At 38.5% G+C, this 19456-nt stretch overlaps 1 protein-coding gene across 2 annotated transcripts in view; it reads left to right on the forward strand.

Moving 5' to 3' along the window:
- The window catches only part of HIPK3 (homeodomain interacting protein kinase 3), an 87599-nt gene extending 68347 nt beyond the window's left edge, over positions 1-19252 (forward strand). For both annotated transcript variants that reach the window (XM_072338241.1, XM_072338240.1), the window contains exons 4-16: positions 2876-2995; positions 4488-4574; positions 4849-5033; positions 5805-5964; positions 6277-6400; positions 9301-9422; positions 9586-9710; positions 9808-9969; positions 10770-11066; positions 11833-11973; positions 12939-13174; positions 13448-13575; positions 15068-19252. In XM_072338241.1, coding sequence (XP_072194342.1) covers positions 2876-2995; positions 4488-4574; positions 4849-5033; positions 5805-5964; positions 6277-6400; positions 9301-9422; positions 9586-9710; positions 9808-9969; positions 10770-11066; positions 11833-11973; positions 12939-13174; positions 13448-13575; positions 15068-15544 — 2364 coding nt within the window. In that variant the 3' untranslated portion in view covers positions 15545-19252. The remainder of the gene's footprint in view (positions 1-2875; positions 2996-4487; positions 4575-4848; positions 5034-5804; positions 5965-6276; positions 6401-9300; positions 9423-9585; positions 9711-9807; positions 9970-10769; positions 11067-11832; positions 11974-12938; positions 13175-13447; positions 13576-15067) is intronic.
- The last annotated feature ends 204 nt before the right edge of the window (positions 19253-19456 follow it).

Here is a 19456-nt window from a genome sequence, read left to right on the forward strand (position 1 = left end):
TCAAGTCTGTTTGATGCTTTTAATTTAGCATTAATGATTGCCCTAGAAACATAAATACCGTTTCTATAATGAACTGTAGATTATGCTGCTTTTCTGAATTGAACTTCAAATTTATTTATTTTTTCCCCTCTGTCTTGTAAAATAAATGTTGATATTGAAGCTGCTTTATCAGATGGAAACGTGAGTTTGAGGACATCACTGTTGCTTTATAGCCTTCCTTTTAATTGCTGGGAATGGGTTGAGTCTGGAAAACTTGTTCAGATGCTCTTAGAGAGTTCTTATTTTCTAATATAATATGGAAAGTTGGTGGTAGTATAGTCAGAATTCTGATTTCTCTATCACTTTTGGACTTTGAAAGTGAAGAAGGCTCCTGGAAATCCCAAGTGTAACAGCACTGGCTTATTATTAACTTCTGCATCTTTGATTCAGTGTGCAGTTGAAGCACAGTTCCTCCAGCACATTGGTTTAGGTTATTCCCATCCTGATCTTCATACCCCAGGCTTCTGGCTTCCTGTGCTTGAAGACAGGAGTTACTTTCAGAAAAGTCTTATTGTCAAAATCACTGTCAGGAAATATAGTGATTTGTTTTGTTTTGGTGATTTCGTAAGATTTCATTTTATTGTTTCCCTCGTTTATACAAAATTCAGTGTTTTCTGGGTAGGGAGTGAGCTGTGAGTGGAACATGGATCGATGTTGACTGGTATGCAGAAGACATTTAGGAGCTGTATTGCTCTAAAATAGAGAAGGAAAGAGGAAAATACTAACAGCAATATAATTAATTGCATTGTTTAAAGAAAAATGGAAGACATTTGGTTTTGAAATTATTTGAAATACCATCTCAGAGATTGTTAAGAGCTTGGCAGACCTATTTATTTATTATTTCTAAAAGAAACTGCAGAAGGAGATGTGGACATGTAAGAAAGGTCACAAGGTGTAATGTCCAGATTTGCCTCCACTCTTGCCCCCTACTGCTGTAAGTAACAGCTAGTAGGAGTGATGCTGTGGAGGAGAAAGCTGTAAGCCCAGTTCACAACCTGATTGTGATGCTACATACATGTAGCTGCTGCTGGATGTCTGATGTGGTTTTGGACCATGTTGTCTGTCATGTAGGATGAAGATGGGATTTCAGTGGTTGAAAATCCCGCCCGGGTCCTGATTCCATCCTGAAATTAACTTGCAATTCATCATGATGGCAGAAACCCATTAGCTGATTCCACAACTGAGGGCCTCTGACTTTGGAGCTTTATGCTTATACTGCTCTCTGTACAATCTCATCATTAGGAGAGTCTTTTTTAGAATAGATTGGAATCTTAGTTTAAAAACAAACAAAACAACAGCAACAAAACCATCTTCTTTCTCCCACTGCAGCAGTCTTGTATGTGGAAAACAGGCAAATAAAATTTAGAGACAGACACATCAATCGAGTTTGCTAGAAGCATCAGTTGATAACTTGATATACCAGCTTGGTTCTCACAGTGGAAGAGGAGCCGTCCCCTCCTCTGAACCACCAGTGATGGCCTTGTTTTAGGCAGGCTTGTCATCATGCTCAGCCATGTCTGTTAAATTTGCTGCAGAAAAATCTGTTTTATTGTTTTACTCAATGCACATAAGTACAGCAACTGTAAGAGATGGCTTTCAAGGAATTTCCCTTCCCTCTGGTATATGATGTGTGTCACCTAGCGAATGAATGGGCAAATGCTTTATGTTGCGTTTTCCCTGTCCCTGTGTGTGACAACCAACAAGCTAGCCCTTGAATGAAAATGAAGATAATAACTCAGAACTTATGAATGTATTCAGTAACAGCTGCACTCCTTAGTAGGAAGTAGCCACACCATCTGAGCCCTAATGCTCACCATCAAAGGCCCAGGTGCTTAAATCTCAAATTTTTGAACTAATGCACTGTTTTATCCCTCCTAAATTCTAAGCCTGAATAAAGTGCTTAGGTAATAACTAAGCAAACTAGAAATATTTATGATAGCCCGGGTTTGTCTTTATTCCATGATGTCAAGAATCATGGACTTTCCATTTTCCATCAGTTTTCTTCCTCTCAGATGCTTGCTCTCTAGTCCTGTATTGACCATGGAACTCTTCAGGTATTTTCTTGCTTTCTCCTTCTGATTCCCCTTTCTTCCATTCTCTAGGAGTCCCCAGCTGCTCTGGTTTTTCTGTGGTCAGCCTTACACTGACTGCACCTCCACGTAGGTGTGTGGTGTGGGACAGTGCCCAATTCTCTTCTAAAATAAATGATAATAATTTCAGTGAACAAAAGCACCTGTCTTTCAGACAAAGCTGTCCCATTCCTATTGCATTCAATAGTCATTTCTGGGATTAGCAGAGCATCTCTTGCTGGCTGTCTGAAGACCCGCTCTTGCTTTTTAAGTGAAACCTTGGCTTGAAATGTACGTGTGTCAGATGTACAAAATGATAATGTGAAAAAAACGTGAAGGATTTTGTAGAGTTATATAATGAGAGAATGCAAAAAAAACCCACCCCATCTATATACAGAATTCTGTACACAAGCAAATCTCTCACGCCAGTTTTCATATTTAGAATTAATGCATGATATTTAGGATTAGAGTGGGTCGAGGATGACAGCAGTTTTCTCAGGCCCTCGTATCTGTGACTGAACTTGAAAGGCTTGCTTACACAGGCCACTTCAGAGGTTTGTTTCTGTATCGCTGCCTCTCAAAGAGTGAGGAAACAGTACCAAGCATTCAGTTCTATGCTTTTTTTCCTGCATAAGATGTAGCTGTTGAAGTCCAGGTTTCTTCTGTCACTGTTTTTCCTTAAGTGAAATAAATCTTTAACTTGTGTGGTTCATGTTTTAAAAGTCAGAGCTAAACTCCTTGCTGTGTTTCTTTTTTTTCTTCCTCAGATTCGTTACATTTCTCAGACCCAAGGTTTGCCAGGTGAACAGTTGTTAAGCATGGGGACAAAAACTGCAAGATTTTTCTGTAGAGAAACAGATGCACCATATTCTGGTTGGAGATTAAAGGTAATCAGTCTAATATAGTAGAAAGCAGAGAAACCAAAAAGAGGCCAAGGTTTACTACAATAGCATTAGCTCTCTTCCACATCTCCGGTGATTTTCTTTTTGCCTCCACTCTGCATCTCTTCTATTTTTTTCCATTCCCCACCTCCTTTCTGAAAACCAGCTCTTCAAATTCACACCCCTTAAGCAGTGACTGGCCAAGAGAGCACGTGTGGTGCAAATCATGGACTGCTGGGGCTGGAGGCAAGTGCACGTGTGCCTGGCTGCACCATGGGCTTTACGTTAAGCCTTGTATCTCTTGAGGCAATAAATGAGGTTTTTCTCTTGCTTAGTCACAGATTTTCATATCACATTATAGAATTTGTCTCTGAAGCCCAAACTGCTCTTAAAAGAGTGCTTCAAAATGATTTCAGGATTAGAAGTCCTGGAGAAAGGAGTCCAAGAAATGACTTGACTCACTTGCTTCAGATTTAATACTAAAACAGTCTTTGTTGGCAGAAAGCTGCAGTACAATGAAAGTAGACAAAACAAGTCTGTTTTTATGGTCTGTCTACCTTGCTTCACTCTAAGCGACTTTACGTGACCATAAACAGTTATAACCCCCTATGCAAAGATATAGGTTTTGGTAAATTAAATTGCTTCATGTTGCTTTGCTGTGAGTATTCCATTAGAAAAGAAATAAATTCACACAGTTGCTGGAGAGATGACAGCATACACCTAGCTTCTCTGTGTCAGAATCTAAACTAGTCCATTATGCAAACAGCCCTCTTCAGTTTTAGCTCCATTTCACCCATCAGGCTCAACGCCATCTTGGGGGATGCAAGAAGTTTTGGTATGGACCACTGATCATGACTCAGAGTTTTCAAAGTTAATTTCACAAAATTTCCTGTAATCTGAACGCTTGAAACAATAAAAACAAACTACAAATTCCTTGCAGTGCTGACTTGCATCGTACAGCATAGCAAAGCAAATAGAAATTGAACAAAGTCTGTCCCATGCTTTTATTTTTTTTCCCTTCGCTGATACGGTGTTACGGCTGTATGCGTTGACAGGTCTGAATGTAAGGAAATGTGTACAATACAAGTAATAGAAAACCTGTGATATATAATAACAAGTATTTTTATACACATAGACGCACACACAGCTCATTAACCGACTTTTTGCTTGGCTTTCAGTGCCTCCTATGTAATTCACAAACCTACTGTAATGCAGTCCAATGTTAAATTAAATGTGAAATTCAGTGCTTTCACATTTCAATTTAGAAAATGGAAGTAGTCAGCAATTAAGCATATAGAAAACTCAAATATCTAATTGAATTATTATTATTATTTGTTAATTAGGCTTCTTGGGCCAGTAAATGTTTCAGCATATTCAGAAGTTGGAGGTGTTAGGGTTCTTTTTTTTTCAGGTGTCCTCTATTGCCAATGTCTAAATTCAACTCTCTTTTCTGTTTGTTTGTTTTTTCATTTGTTTCTTTTCTTTTTTTTTCTTTGAGACTTTGGAAGAGCACGAGGCAGAGACAGGTATGAAGTCTAAAGAGGCCAGGAAGTATATTTTCAACAGTTTGGATGATATAGTGCATGTGAGTATTTATGCCTCCTTCCTTTGCGAAAAGAAGGATGAGAATAATTATTGTTGTTTTGAAGTAACCATCTTTTAGACTGCTGTCATGTTGTGTGTTGATCTTATCCGTCCTTGTCTACACACGTTGTGCTGGGGAAAATAGCCATTTGTGTCAGTTGTCTTTCTAGAAAGATGTTCCGTTGTCATTGTGTTAAGCAGCGGTATTTGCCCAATAACAGAAGGAATCAAACAAACGTGGATTGCTTGTGTCTACCTCTTTTGTTCAACGCCAGGTGAACATGGTGATGGATTTGGAAGGAAGTGACCTGTTGGCAGAGAAGGCAGACAGGAGGGAATTTGTCAGTCTGTTGAAGAAAATGTTGCTGATTGATGCTGATTTAAGAATCACTCCAGCTGAGACACTGAACCATTCTTTTGTTACCATGAAGCACCTCCTTGATTTTCCTCATAGCAACCGGTATGTACCAGAGGCCTCATGTTTCTGTTGTAGCAATTAGTGTGTGTGATACTGTTGTTGCATCTGTTATCAGAGAAAAAAAATCATCAGTCATTTCTGTAACATCTTAAAGAATTCTTTCAGGTGCTCGCCATGTTAGATGCAAAGAAAGTGTTTGAATAACTTATTTCTTTTCCAAAAAGCAACATTAAACCAATAGAATTTTAAATTATCTTTTATATGTCTGGATTATAGAAACTGAACGCTGCAGAAGTTTGGGGCTTGAGGTATGAAGAAACAGTTCTTGTCAGTTGTTGAGCTCGAGGGTAGGCACTTCTTTTTGAAATGGACTCAGTCCTTTCTTCTGTACAGCGGGTGACATAGAATATATTGAGCGCTTTCTTGCACTCCTGGAACTTTATGTTTCATTGTGCATTTCCAGAAGTGCAAGCATTTCAGGGAAGGAAGAAGCTTTCCATCCTTTTAAGTTGTTATCTTGCTTGTTATCCAGCTGTTAGAACATAGTGTCAGGTACAAGGAGCAGGAAATGGCGGGGCATTTTTTGTTATTATTTTTTTAATATAATTTTAGTTTCAAAATGTAAGAAGTCTTGGCTTGGACATAGTAACAGCACAACTCCTATGATGCTGCTACTTCTGTACATGATGCTGCTCTGTGAAACTGGCAACTGGGGGCTTTGAGCTTTTTTCCTTGCTCTGTGGATTTGCTACGTACATTTAAGTTGCATACAATTCTACTTAAAGCAACCTACGTGTTTTCTGCCCATAACAGAGTAAAGTCCTGTTTTCACATCATGGATGTTTGCAAATGCAGATCAAATTTATATGACCTAAGCAACCGCAATAAAACATCGCTTATGAGACCAGTTGCCTCGGGCAATGCAGCTAATCTGACTGCAAGCTTCACCAAAATTGGCCCATTAAGAAGCCAGGTAAAAACGCTTTTATATTCTTTTTGTATTTATTATTTTTTTAATTTTCCTTTTATATTTTTTGTAGTGTTTGTTTAAGAAACCAAACAAACTTGATTTAGAATCCCATACGTTTCCAAATTACAATGAGCTGGAATTGTCGTAGTGGAGCACTGTTGTATTGCAGTGCCCTCCTGTGGCGAGATGGAAATGCTTCCTGACAAATGCATTTGAAATGTCTGTTTTTATAAGATTACTTTAGCTGTTTATTATACTAGCCGATGGGATATCTTCACGGTTATAATGGTGCCTGTGTTTAATCTGCTCCCTTAGGCTTTAACCACATCTGCCCACTCAGTTTTGCACCAAGGAATCCCACTGCAGGCAGGAACTGCTCAGTTTGGTTGCAGTGACATTTTCCAGCAGACGCTGATCATATGTCCTCCAACTCTTCCAGGTATGTTTATAACTGTAAATGCTAGCTCCTGAAACATGAGTAGTGCTGACTCTTATCATGGTATTTGAGTCCATTATATCCACTTAAACTATATATTAAAAGAATTAATTCTGTTAAAAAAGAAAAAAAAATAGCTTTAAGAGTCAGAATCAGATACATTACACCTTCTCACTTTTCCTTCTCCCCCCTGTTGCATTTGCATACATATATGCACATACATATATCCGAACAAAATTGAGATGTGTGATGTGGAATCTAAAGCAAGTAAGGAGAGTGTTCTAAAATAAAACTTGAGAAGAAATGAGAAAGATGAGGAGAGTATCAATGTTGCTGCAACTATATCCCTTGGATATAGTTATCCCTATATCCTTAGGATATAGGATATCCTAGGGATAAGGGTAAGAAACTATAACTCTTCTTGTCCTAAATCAATCTGGATGATTAACAAAATGTCTAACAAAACATTTGGAATCCTGGGGCTTTATGTAAGGATGTGGCTGCCTCATGTAAACGGTATCAGATGTGCTGTCCTATGATTAAGATCACTCAGGACAGCTATATGGAACAATTGCAACGTTCTGCTGGTTAAAAAACTTATAACTGAGGCTTTAAGAGCTTTGATTGTTTTGTCCTGTGAGGAATAAAGGACTGCTTGGCTGAACTCTTCCTTTACCACAAGGATAAAATTGACTTGAGTATACAGTTTTCTATTTATGAAAAGAAATAACTGGCTGAGGACTTAATTATCAGAAACAGCTGGAAGATTGTGAGGTGGAAAGGCTTGCAGAGAAGCGTTTCTGCAAGGTAGAAAATGACTAGATAAAGATGTGCATCTCAGGAAGGGTACATGGCAGCGTAGGTGACCTCTGTTTCCCAAACAAGTTTATTTACGTACTGCTTGCATTATTGTTTAGGAGCCTTGAAAACTTTGGTTGATTGCAGAATGTATCAATCAAAAATTGTGGGTTTTATTTTGTTTATAGTTGGCTGATCAGAGAATAGCTGATGGAAAACAGCTTTTGTATGCTAAGTACATTTATGGATAGGGAAAGGTAGTTTGTATTGGTTGCTTGCTAACTTTATTTGATTATAGCCTTGCAGCTCCAAAAAGGCAATTTAGCTGTCTTGGTAACGTTCAACTTTGCTATAGAGACCAGATTGTGAAATGATACGTTTTATTGTAAGGTTTATCTTTATGTGATTTTCTAACTTTTCATTTTTTACCTAAACTTTTAGGAGCCAGGAAGTCTTTATCTATTTAGATAAAAGCAGAAACAACAGATTTTCTCTGTAATGTTGTGTGTATTTTTAGTATGATGATAAATGTCCAAACTGAAGTTCTGCTGAAGCTTGAATAGAAGAATTTATTGGTTTCATCATGTAGGTGACAAACTGAGTTGCTGGTATGAAGGGACAGGGATATTAATGGGGTCTGGCACCTCTTCAAGTTTCCTCTACTTGGCTACTCTATCAAATATCTTAAGTGCTAGGTCTTGCTTCTCTTGGCAGAGTTAAGATGTTACTGTTCTGGGTGGCTGCGTGGAAAAGAAATTAGTCAACAGCATTTCAAAATTCAAAGCTTTTGACTGCATGCTGATAACTTAGTATTGTTTTGTGACATTATAGTATTGCATCAATTGAAGATGTTTCTTCGTCCTGCTTTTTAAAGATGACAAAAGAAAACGTATGTAGTCGTTACGACTGTAGAGCATGTGCAGTCTAACGGCTGTTTACAAGGGTGGGTAGTGATAGGACAAAGGGGAATGGGTTTAAACTGAGACAGGGGAGGTTTAGGTTAGATATTAGGAGGAAGTTCTTCACCAGAGGGTGGTGATGCACTGAATAGGTTGCCCAAGGGAGTTGTGGATGCCTCATCCCTGGAGGCATTCAAGGCCAGGCTGGATGTGGCTCTGGGCAGCCTGGTCTGGTGGTTGGTGACCCTGCACATGGCAGGGGGGCTGGAACTGGATGATCATTGTGGTCTTTTTCAACCCAGGCCATTCTATGATTCTATGATTTACTTCGTTGTTCTTTAGTAGTTACATCCAAACACCCACTGCTCAGTCTTTGGCGAAGTCACAAGATGCAAATAAAATTAATATATTCTTCTAACAACTACTTTCTCTTAAGCGTAGCTGTTCTGTTGCATTATCACCTTTTAAAAAAAAGCCTCATTTTAGTTTAACAAGTTCCTAATATTATCAACTGTAGCATCGCTACATGTCTGTTATTTTCCTTAGCAATAGTGAGATCTGTATGCAACTTTTTGCTATAATGTGCTTGTGATACTATTCCGACAGTACTACAGTTGGCATTAGTTTTATTGAATTACGACAATATTTGGTGGTATATGCAGAAAATACAGAAAATTTCACATTGTTTTCCACAAAAGAGATAGTAACAAATAGGTGTGTTATACACATGGCTTTGTATATTACAAGAGCTGGGAGGAATGGGTTTCATCCAGCTGGAATTAGTGTGTGAGAAATGCAGGAGTTGATGGGAAGCTTTGAAATTCAGTCTTGCTTACTTTTGCAATGCTTCCTTGCAGGTATGTTTTATGTAATTTGCGATAAGTAGTGAAATGCTTAGCTTTGCAAAACCTGCTGCCAAAGTCATTCCACTTCCTAGTAGGCTGCTTTCAAATGGTAGGCATTGGCAGTTCTTTCTGGAAATTACGAGATAAAGTATCTGTGCAGATGAGTACTGACACCAAAAATCTTTTAAGTGTTACATTGATTTTATTTGGCTTAGGAAGCCTGAATTACGGGATTAGATTGTGAACGCATCAAGACAAAAGAGGAAAGCTTTACAAAGATATTCTTTGTTTGCTCTTTGCTCAGAAATTATGCAAGGCTGCTGTTGTGCTTTAAGCCTGGCTATGTTTTTCTTCCTGATAGGAATTACTACAAACCATAGTAAACCCACAGGTTTCTCCCTGAGGGTGGACAACGCAGTTCCGTTGGTGACCCAGGCCCATGCAATTCAGCCAGTACAGATTCGAGCAGGAATCCTTTCTCAGGTTGGTTGCCTTGAAAATGAAAATGTGATTTGTTTTTACTACTAGTTAACAAATATAGATATATATTTTTAATGAAAACTGTTTAGATAACGCCCTGTAAGGTTCTACTGCAATTCCCGTTCTGTACGAGCATCTCTGTTATTTCTTCTCTACTTCATGGCAGACATGGTCAAACCACACCCAGCAAATCCTGGTTCCTGCATGGCAGCAAGTGGCACCCGTTGCAGCCCCTGCGACATCTCTGGCTTCTGATCCTGTGGCTGGCCCACAGAGGCTTGGAGACTGGGGGTAAGACTGCACACTTTTTTGCTTACTGGCTTTGGTTTAACAAGATAGATGGGGTGCAATACAAATGACTTGGTTTAAAACCTTTATTTTTCCTCAGGAAGATGATTACCCAGGGCACTCATTACAGCTCAGTGATGCCGCAGCCTCTTTTAACACATCAAATAACCTTTTCTGCCCCACAGCCAATTAGTGTGGGCATTGCACATGTTGTCTGGCCTCAGCCTGCAGCTACCAAGAGGAATAAACTGTGTCAGAACAGGTTGGTAGAATACATCTATCATTCAAAGATACTATATCTGTAATTGCTGTTCAGTGGGTAGGGGCTGTGGAAGTGCATGTTTGTTAGTGAGGGTAAAAATGTCTTTTGGGGAAATTGGTCCTTTCTGCTCTGATTATTCAGTGTTATTTTTGGTAATACAGGTAGATGGAAAAATATTGGCAGTAGCAAGAGATTCTAGTTCCTGTTGATAAATTTCTGCCTATTGTGATAGCTAAGTTGTCTTTATCGCCTTTGGGAAGGTATGAGAATATACTGAGGTAGCTCTAATGAGATATTCCTAAGTTTATATGCATGAGGAAATGCAAGGTTTAAAGAACTAAAAATAAAGAGATACTGGATAATAAGGTTGCAGTATGCCTTGCAAGCACCTTAAGAGCAGTCTTTCACTGGTGGCCAAAAGTACTTCAGCTACATGCTGCAGAAAATAATCCCTCAGTGCCATATGAAGTAATTTTGAAGGTGTGGGTTTTCCTTTCTTTTTTTTCTCCTAATAAAAATAACAAGTAAATGAATGGGATTTTCAATTCTGTTGCAGAATTTACTCCTAAATCCTACTTTGGATGCTGTGATGCAGCTTTTAATTTGCATGCTTGAGATTCGTTTCTTTAATTGATGTCTAAAATTACAAAGCTGAATATTCAGCGCTGTGATGGATGCTTTGTGTTTTTCTTTGCTTGGAAATTGGTGTTTTAGCCAACTTTGTTTTGCTTCAAATAGTACAGTTTTCAGGTCCATTGGCGGAGATTCACTAAATGTCAAACGGTGTATTTTCTTCACAGGAGCAATGCGTTGCAAAATACCAATATCCAAAATTCAGCCTTCCTATCTCCAAAGATAATTAACCTGAAGGCTGTAAAGAGAATAAGCTGTATAGAAGCACAGGACAATCATAACTCAGATGGACAGGAGAGTAATTGCTGCGAAGCGTCGGTCAGGCTGGAACCTGATTCATCTCTTTCCAACAAGCAGCGTCAGGCGATCTTCATTGCGGGCTCCCCCAGCCCTGCAGTCAGTGTGATCACCATCAGCAGTGACACGGATGAAGATGACTTGGGCCAAACGCGTTCTCTGAGAGAGTAAGAGTTTATCTTTACTTTGATGAAGTTCTGCTTGCATATAGCTGCTTTAATGCGTCTGCTGTATTTAATGAGTCTATGAGGGAATAAGCAAATAAAAGATAAACAATTCACTTTAATCAAGTTGCAGTGGAAAGTTAGCTCTGTAGCAGTACATGGTTTGCAAGTGAAAAATACTTCAAAAATTCTTCCTTGTTAAGCTATGTAAGACATTCAACAAGGAAACTAGTTCACTGCTCTTTGGTAACAGGCTTTATCACAATAGAGTGCTTTCAGGTTCAGCATGCTTTCTTCTTTAATACTGCCATGCCTTGTGTCTGTGTTGAAGATTAGTCTTGCGGTTTTGTATGACTGATGTTAGTGTTCTACAGTAGCACCCTGTAGATAACATCACGCAGATAAGGGTCCAGAACAACCTTCTCCTGCAGTTTGAAGAGGTGTTGCATTTGAGTACAAAAGCAGGGACTGAGCATCGTCTCCCAGAGGATTTTTCTTTATAAAGCTATAAAGATTTTTGTTGTAAATAAGGACCTGAGAATTCAATGCTTGTTTGAATTTATTTTCCCTTGTTACCAGTTTTGAACTGGAGGAACTTTATAGTAAAGACAAGATGTATTTGCTTGTAAGGATTCAATGTAAGATTATGTAGTGGACCTTTTCTGATATTTGAGCTCCTTTTATTCCATAACTGCTAGGATGGTGGCATATAGAAAGAACAGATGAGTGACTGACTGTGTGTTTGTTCGCTTTCTTTTCTGTGTGCTAGGTGCAAAGGTAGCCTTGACTGTGAAGCCTGCCAAAATACTCTGAATATTGACCGTGTGTGTTCTCTAAGCAGTCCTGATAGCACTCTGAGCACAAGCTCCTCGGGACAGTCTAGTCCGTCTCCTTGCAAGAGATCCAACAGGTAAAAGCTATGGTCTTTTTCAGTAGAAAGGAAGATCCTAACAGCCTCAATAGTCTCAGTTTATTAAGAAAGAAAAGTGTTATTGTCCTACATTTGCACAGCACAGACTCTTCCGTTATCCTTCTTGCTTCACTGGAAGTTTTCAGAGTACCAGATGCATTTTCGAATATTATTCAAAAACTGGTTTTAGAAGAATTTGCAGTGTAACTCTGAACTGCTTTAGGGCATTCTTAGTACAGTACCAGGGAGCTTGATGCTAAAGCGCAGTCTGTGTGACACTCATAAAGCATGGTCCTGGATCTTGTTGTCTGTATAATCCATGCCTGGCATAGTTCAGTTGAGAACCATATTTTCTGGTAGTATTTCATCATAGTTTTTTAGACTGTGTATTACCTGCTGTCAGAAGGGGTATGTGGTTCTGGTACCACCAATTGGACTGTGATCATACCTTTCTCAGCTCTAACCTTCTTCGAATGCTTACTGATAGAAATGCATGGCTTTAGTAAATGTTACAAAGGCTGATATTAGCAGTTGGTTTTTCCACCTCTTGCCCCTTCCAGCTGCTCTCATCTATGTAGTTGTTGAACAAGTAAGTTTGTGCCACCTGATCAGCATTGCACAAATGTCAGAATAGCCACTGGAAGCTTTTGTGAAGAAATTACCTTCAGTCTTTTACTGGGCCTAAAAAATAGGAATTTCAGGTGAATTAAAAGCACAAGCTTACTTTAAAGAAACAATTTTAACAAGTAGATGAAAGATGCACATCAAAATGTTTATATAGAAGTTATGCCCATTCTCTGAACCATTACATTTGTGGGTGGGGTGAGTCTTGAATATTCAGGTGCCATCTTGAATGCCTGTGCTTGTAAAAGTAAAATGAAACATTTTATTCACTTCTGAGTCAATTCACTTGCAAAAATGTTGTGTTATTTTAATAAAATATGACTGTATTATTTTTTTGATAGTATGTCAGATGATGAACAGGAAAGTGGATGTGATACGGTGGATGGTTCCCCAACTTCTGACTCTTCAGGACATGACAGCCCGTTTGTAGAAGATGGCTTTGTAGCTAATACCAACAAAAATAAGGAAGCAAGAGCATCGGTTAATTCTGAAACCAAATCAGCTGTTTGCACAGTAGTGGTGCCACCAATGAGTCTTGAAAACAGATTACGTCTTGACGAACAGATGGTGAACACAGGTGAGTTAAGGTGGATTTTCCTTTCTATATCAGTAGACAAAAGTGGAATGTGAATAATTTATTCAGCAGCCATACTTACATAGATTTTGATTTACTCTTGTATTTGCTAGTCTGTAATAAACACTTTAGAATTCCAGGGTTTTAAAACTTGAATTAATGTATTGTTTTATTATTTCCCCCTGTATGCTGAAGCAAATGAAATTTTATCTTTGAATTGTTAGAAGAGAGGTAAAGACAACAAAAGCATAACATTGTTCATTTGTATCTTGGAAGATGCTACTTGTCAACCATTGAAAAATGGTCGGTCTGTCCTGGGAAGAAAAACCCAGTCTTCTGCTGTGGGAAACTGTCAGCAAAAACTGGCATCATCATTCCATCAGCAACATTTAAACTTCAGCCAGGTATGTGCACTTGCTTACCTCACAGAGGAACTTTTTTGTTTCCAAACGCACTGACTACTTGCACTTTCAGTTGGAATAAATATTAACTGCAGTTTTTCAACGACTCAGTCGCGGAGGTGTTCAAATCTTGAAATGGATTTCAGCTTACCAGGCACAGGTCATAAAAGACATAGCGAAAAAACATTGGTATATTTATTTTCTACATCTGAATGCTAAGATGCTCATAATGTGCAGTTAGGAACTGGAGCTGCCTTTCAGACTTGTTCTGTTGGTAGTGTGCGTGAAAGCACTTGTAGTTTGAGTACGCAGAGGCAGAGCTTTGCAAAGCCAGTGGGAAGGAGCTTGTAATCATAGTTCTGTCCAGTGTTGGAAGATATCCAAGGCTGATTTAAAAGCTATTTTTGTCATAACCTAGTATTGTATTAAGCGTGTCCGTTGTGACCAAGAACTGAAGTTGATCCACAGCATTAAGTTTGAAGCTCAATTAATTAATTAATTAATTAATTTTGAGCTGTAGCTGCACCGAGCTTTTGGTAAGATACCCAGATATCTACATTTAATATAAGAACAGTATCTGTTTGCACATGTCTTGCAGAGTAACAGAATGTTAAATTGTAAGTCGAATAGTAAATGAAAGTATGCTATATGTAGGTAAGAGGATTTACCAATAGTGACTTGAGTAGTTTAGATTGAAAGAAACATTTGGGTGGTGACACTATCTTCCCTTCCTCATGATTATGCAGAAGGATTGATTTAATTAATTCTAAGCAAACCTTAATGTGATCAGCACAGTATTAATTTTTAATCTCTTCAGTGGCTGCAGCTACTCAAGCTCCTAGCAGAAATTGTAGGGTATTATGTTCATTACCAAGATTTATGCTGAGCCTTCCTTCTTTGGTAGATGCCCTATGTAGTTTAAAGTCCATGTCACTCAATGGAAGTAATTGATTTTTAGTCTTTCTCTTTATAATTGTGAATGATTGCCACATTTTCCTGTGATCGTAGCCCTAGAGTTCTGTTTGCTTAGTTGTCTCAGATATTTTCAATCCATTTATTTTTTTTTCTGCTCTCCTCTAAAATTTCTCTCCTATTTGTCCTCTTTGTGCCTCATTATGGTGCCCAAACTGAATGCAGCACTTCCAATTGATGCCAAGCCAGTGCTGAGTAGAGTGGAATAAGCATCTTGCTCATGTGATACATGGTATTTCTGTTAAAACAGCCCAGCATGGCATATTATCTTCTTTTGCAAGAGCATTAAAATAACTTGTGTTCTGTTTATCATCTCTTACTGTTAGATTTCCTGTCTGTGCTGCTATCTAAATAGTTAATACGGTTTGGTTTTTTTTTTTCCCATTTGTTTAAGCATTGAATTATTCCTGTCTCTGTATTTCTCTTGATTTTTAGTTGATTCATTTTTAATGCGTTATTCCATTTTTCAACCCGTCTTTAAACTCGGAAATATTAAGACTTGTCCCTTTCTGTGTACGGACAGTTGCAGCACTTCGGATCTGCGCCGCAGGAATGGAATGGAAACTACGCTCATCGGAGGCAGCAGGCCTACATCCCAGCAAGCGTTGCCAGTCACGCTTTCTCCCTCCCACAAGGAAGTCCAAACCCCACTACCGTGCACGCGCATCTCTCTGGAAGCACCCACCTGGGAGCACAGCCTGCTATTCTTCCGTACCCATCGTCAGCACCCCTTAGTACTGCTGCACCCGTTGCCCACCTCCTTGCTTCACCATGTACCTCAAGACCCTTACTGCAACATCCAACGTACAACATATCTCACCCCAGCGGTATAGTTCACCAAGTTCCAGTTGGCATAAATCCCCGTCTTTTACCTTCCCCAACCATTCATCAGACTCAGTACAAACCAATTTTTCCACCGCATTCGTACATTGCAGCATCACCTGCTTACACAGGATTCCCATTAAGTCCAACAAAACTCAGCCAGTACCCATTTATGTGAGAACTCAAGTAGAGTATATTGAGGAAGCTCAATGATACGGAAGTTTGACTTAAGAAGAAACATGGTATTTATTAAATATTAGCCATGGCACAACAGGAAAATTATTTTTTTGAATCATGTAGACTTGGGTGCAATTTAAACAACTCTGAGCTTTAAAAAAACAAACAAACAAACTCACTTTTAATGTGTTTTGCACATTTGGTATAACTTGTCTTTGGTCATGTTATCTTCTTATATAGTAACTTTAGACAGGTGACTTACGGGAGCAGAAATCTGGTTTTGCTCCTGCTATTTTTTATAAAATTGCCTTCTAACTAGTGCAAGACACGTCTACATTTGGAAGCCATTCAGTGTACAGAATTAGAGCAACAGATGCACATATGTCAGCAGTACAGTGTAGAAGTAACTTGTTTGTATGACGTACCTTGGTGTTTAAATGTTGAGTCACTTATCTAAGAGTTGGGCCGTTGTTCTTCACATTGCATGTGTCTTTTGCATGGGCAGAGAAGCCTAAACATTGCTCTTAAATGTCGTTGTCCTAATAATCTCAGCTGCATTGTAAACTGTTCCCACACATAGTGCCTTAAATATTTGAGGTTGTTAATGTTATTACTTATATATCAATGTTGAGGACTGCAGCACTTAAAAATTCAGATCTGCTGATTTTTTGATAGCGTATTGCTCATTTTGGGTTTTGTGTGGTATGATTTTAGTATTTGGTGTTTTTTCCTTACCGAGAAGGTAGCGTGTTTTGCTGTAGCTGAATTTTGCTGTCTTATTTTTCTTTTTTCCCCAGAATGATCTAGCTTCAAGAAAAGATTTTAGTAGCGCTTAAGAAAAGTTGATTCAGTAGCTCTTGAGTAGTGACACACAGCACAGTATTCCATACCGTTCAATGGAACTGCAATACAATCTAAGTAGTCTGTTTTACAAGTGTTTGTCTAATTGGGTATAATCAAACCTTAGAAGGTGCGGTAGGCATGACTGACTAGGTAATGAAAGAAAAGCCAAGTGCTCATCGACTCATGACGTGGTTTCATCTTAGCTTGAGCGAACCGTGCAGTATTCAGTAACTAGTAGCAGAATATTTACTATTGAAGCTTGAAGAGATGTGAGTTCTTTGTGTGCAATCTTTCATTTATGCATGGGAGAGATTTTAGTCTTTTTTTTTTTTGTTGTTGTTGTTTTACATGATAGTATTTGTTTTAGCCTGTTGCGGGTGTTTGCTTATTTAATACATTCCGTCAGGGACGTAAATTACGTGCTTCTTGCATTTTTCTTTTCCTTAGGAGGTGTGTCTTTCCGTTCTTTGTTTTGTTCAAATGATGAAGTTGCTTTTGCAGCACCAAAGACTTTAAATCATCCATTTCCTATAAAAGGTAGCTACTTTTTCATAGACCTCAAGTATACTGTAGTGTAGAGATGGGTTTTAAAGAAGGTATTAAACTGAGGCTGTGTTTTTAGCTTATGGGCAAGTAATAAATCGTATCATTTATCTTGAATGTATCATAGATAAGCTGCTATATAACGATTGCCACTTCGGATAGCTGTGAAATTAGGTGATTAACTAGTTCTTTCTTAGCCTTCTGATTTCTGTACAAGTCTAATTACATTGAAATAGAAGCCGGGTTTTGGGTTGTTCTTTTTATTTTTTAATTCTTTTTTTTTTTTTTTCCATGTTTGAAGTGTCGTAACTACTATGCTGTAAATGAGGAAAGATGATTGCATATAGGGTTGTTATTTTTTTTTCTGGGGGGCGGGGGGGCATGTTATTTGCATCAGTATCTTATCTCCATTAACTTTGAGCTCATCACTGCATATAAATGGATGTATCAATGTAACTTAATTTGTTTTTTAATGTTTTCATGTTGGCGTTGTGCAGACACTTAAGCAGCTGCATCTTGCAGGCTTGACTTAACTTTGTTTTAAAACAAAATCTGGAATACAATCTTTGCGACGTTGACTGGAATAAGAGTGCAAAGCATTTGAGTTTTAACTCTGTCGATAAGCTAAGAACTGGTAAACCTTTCCTTTACTCCACTAACACAAGCAGTGTTTTATTTAATGAATGTCTGAATGAAATAAATGTGCCTACATTTGATTTGTTTTTTTTTTTTTTTTTTTTTTAAGTAATAACTAAAATACGACAGTATTAGATCATAAAAACAAACAAACCAACAACAAAATACCAGCAGTACGTTTTTAATCACACTGAAAATTAAGAAACCTGACTTTTTTCCCAAAAGTTTCAGTGTTTTTAGTAATCAACTCTATGCATTTTGTACGAGTATCAATGTATATATGAAGTATGCATTAGAAACTAGGAGCATCCTGATTAATTTGGAACCTTAGCAACCTATGTATCAAGCCTAAACACACGGAGTGGAGAGAACGCTCTAATTGGATTATCCACCTTGCCACTTCAAACCTGTGCTAGATGTGGTCCAGCAGATTGCTTTTTTGTTTAGCCTCCCTCGTGTTGGGAATTGATGCTTTTCTGGTGCTTACTCCATTGCAGGCAATGGACACACCACGAATCACCGATGCAAATGGAGTAAATGAATTTTGTATTGTGATAACAAAAGAAAATAAATACTACGTTGTTTGGTTGTACTTTCCGGGGCCATGGGGATCGTCATTGGATTTAATGTACTTAACTGTGCTTTCTTTGGAACAGTGCTTAAGGTTTGAAGCTGCTGTGCTTGTTACATTGACACAATTGCCTGCGTAGCAACAGCATCCTACCCTAGGCAGCATACCCCCACTTTAGATCTGCTGCTCTTTCCACATATGGGAGCTTTAGAAATGGTCTCCATTTTGATGGACGACACAATTGGGATTCTGCCACGGCTTAAACTCAACATAGTGGATGACTTTTCCCCCATCCTACAAGTACATCCCAAGAGGGTGGATTCTAGTGTCCAGGGCCCACCTGCAGGTAACAAGCATTAGGCAGAGGGCCCGTTGCTGGAGGAGAAACCAACCCCCATCCTCCGAGAAGCATTTATACATGTTATACTGGTTTATTGCCTTTTTTAAATAAAACACTGCATGACTACAGAACTGCATACCTGCATATTACTTTTAAGTTGCAAGATTTTGTATGAATTTCTTGTGTTTGGTTTTTAACTTCAGGGTGTTTTATTGGTCGAATATGCTACTGTATTAACTTCTTTATTTTTTTTGGGCGGGGGGGTGTTAATTTTTAACCTGTTGTTTTTACTGCTAATTAACTTGGTTTGTGTTAAGCGAGAAGTTAAATCACACTGCAAGCTGTAGGAAGACTTGTTCTAGAATTTACCCAGTGATAAAGACTTGATTAATGAGTTTGAACTGTTACTTGTTTCATGACTTGTAGATTTGTGGCTTTCTTTTCTTTTTATTTCCCTCCCTTTTCTTTTGTTCTTTCTTTTGTTTGTTTGCTTGGGATTTCTATGCTACACTAGTTGGCCATGTAGCAATTGCACTGTGCAATATTACAATATGAGGACTGGGAATAAAAAAAAAACATTTTTTTATGGATGTAATGTCTCTTACAGTTTGCGATAGTAATTCTTTCTAGTTCTCAGTGATTTAAATGTGACCAAGCCTTCTGTACTTTGTCACAAAAAGCGGGTTTTCCAGGTGACTATTTTGGTGAGTGTCAAAATAAGAATTTATGGTGTATTACTGTCGAGATTCACTTTGAATTAAAATATATATTGCAGCAAATGCATTTGGGTGGCTTTCATTTCCTTGCTGTCTTACCTCAAGGCTGTGGGTTGAGCTGAAAGTGATGGGAATTCGCGTGTGGGGGTCCAGCTCTTAAATTCCAATGTAATCATTCAGCACAGCTTCTCTGTTACTGCACACTGCAGGGCACGGTGCTGCTGGTGGCATTAGGGGTACCATGCTTGCCTTGGAGCCACTGCG

The sequence above is a fragment of the Excalfactoria chinensis genome, chromosome 5, assembly GCF_039878825.1.
Source record: "Excalfactoria chinensis isolate bCotChi1 chromosome 5, bCotChi1.hap2, whole genome shotgun sequence".
Classification (NCBI taxonomy): Eukaryota; Metazoa; Chordata; class Aves; order Galliformes; family Phasianidae; genus Excalfactoria; species Excalfactoria chinensis.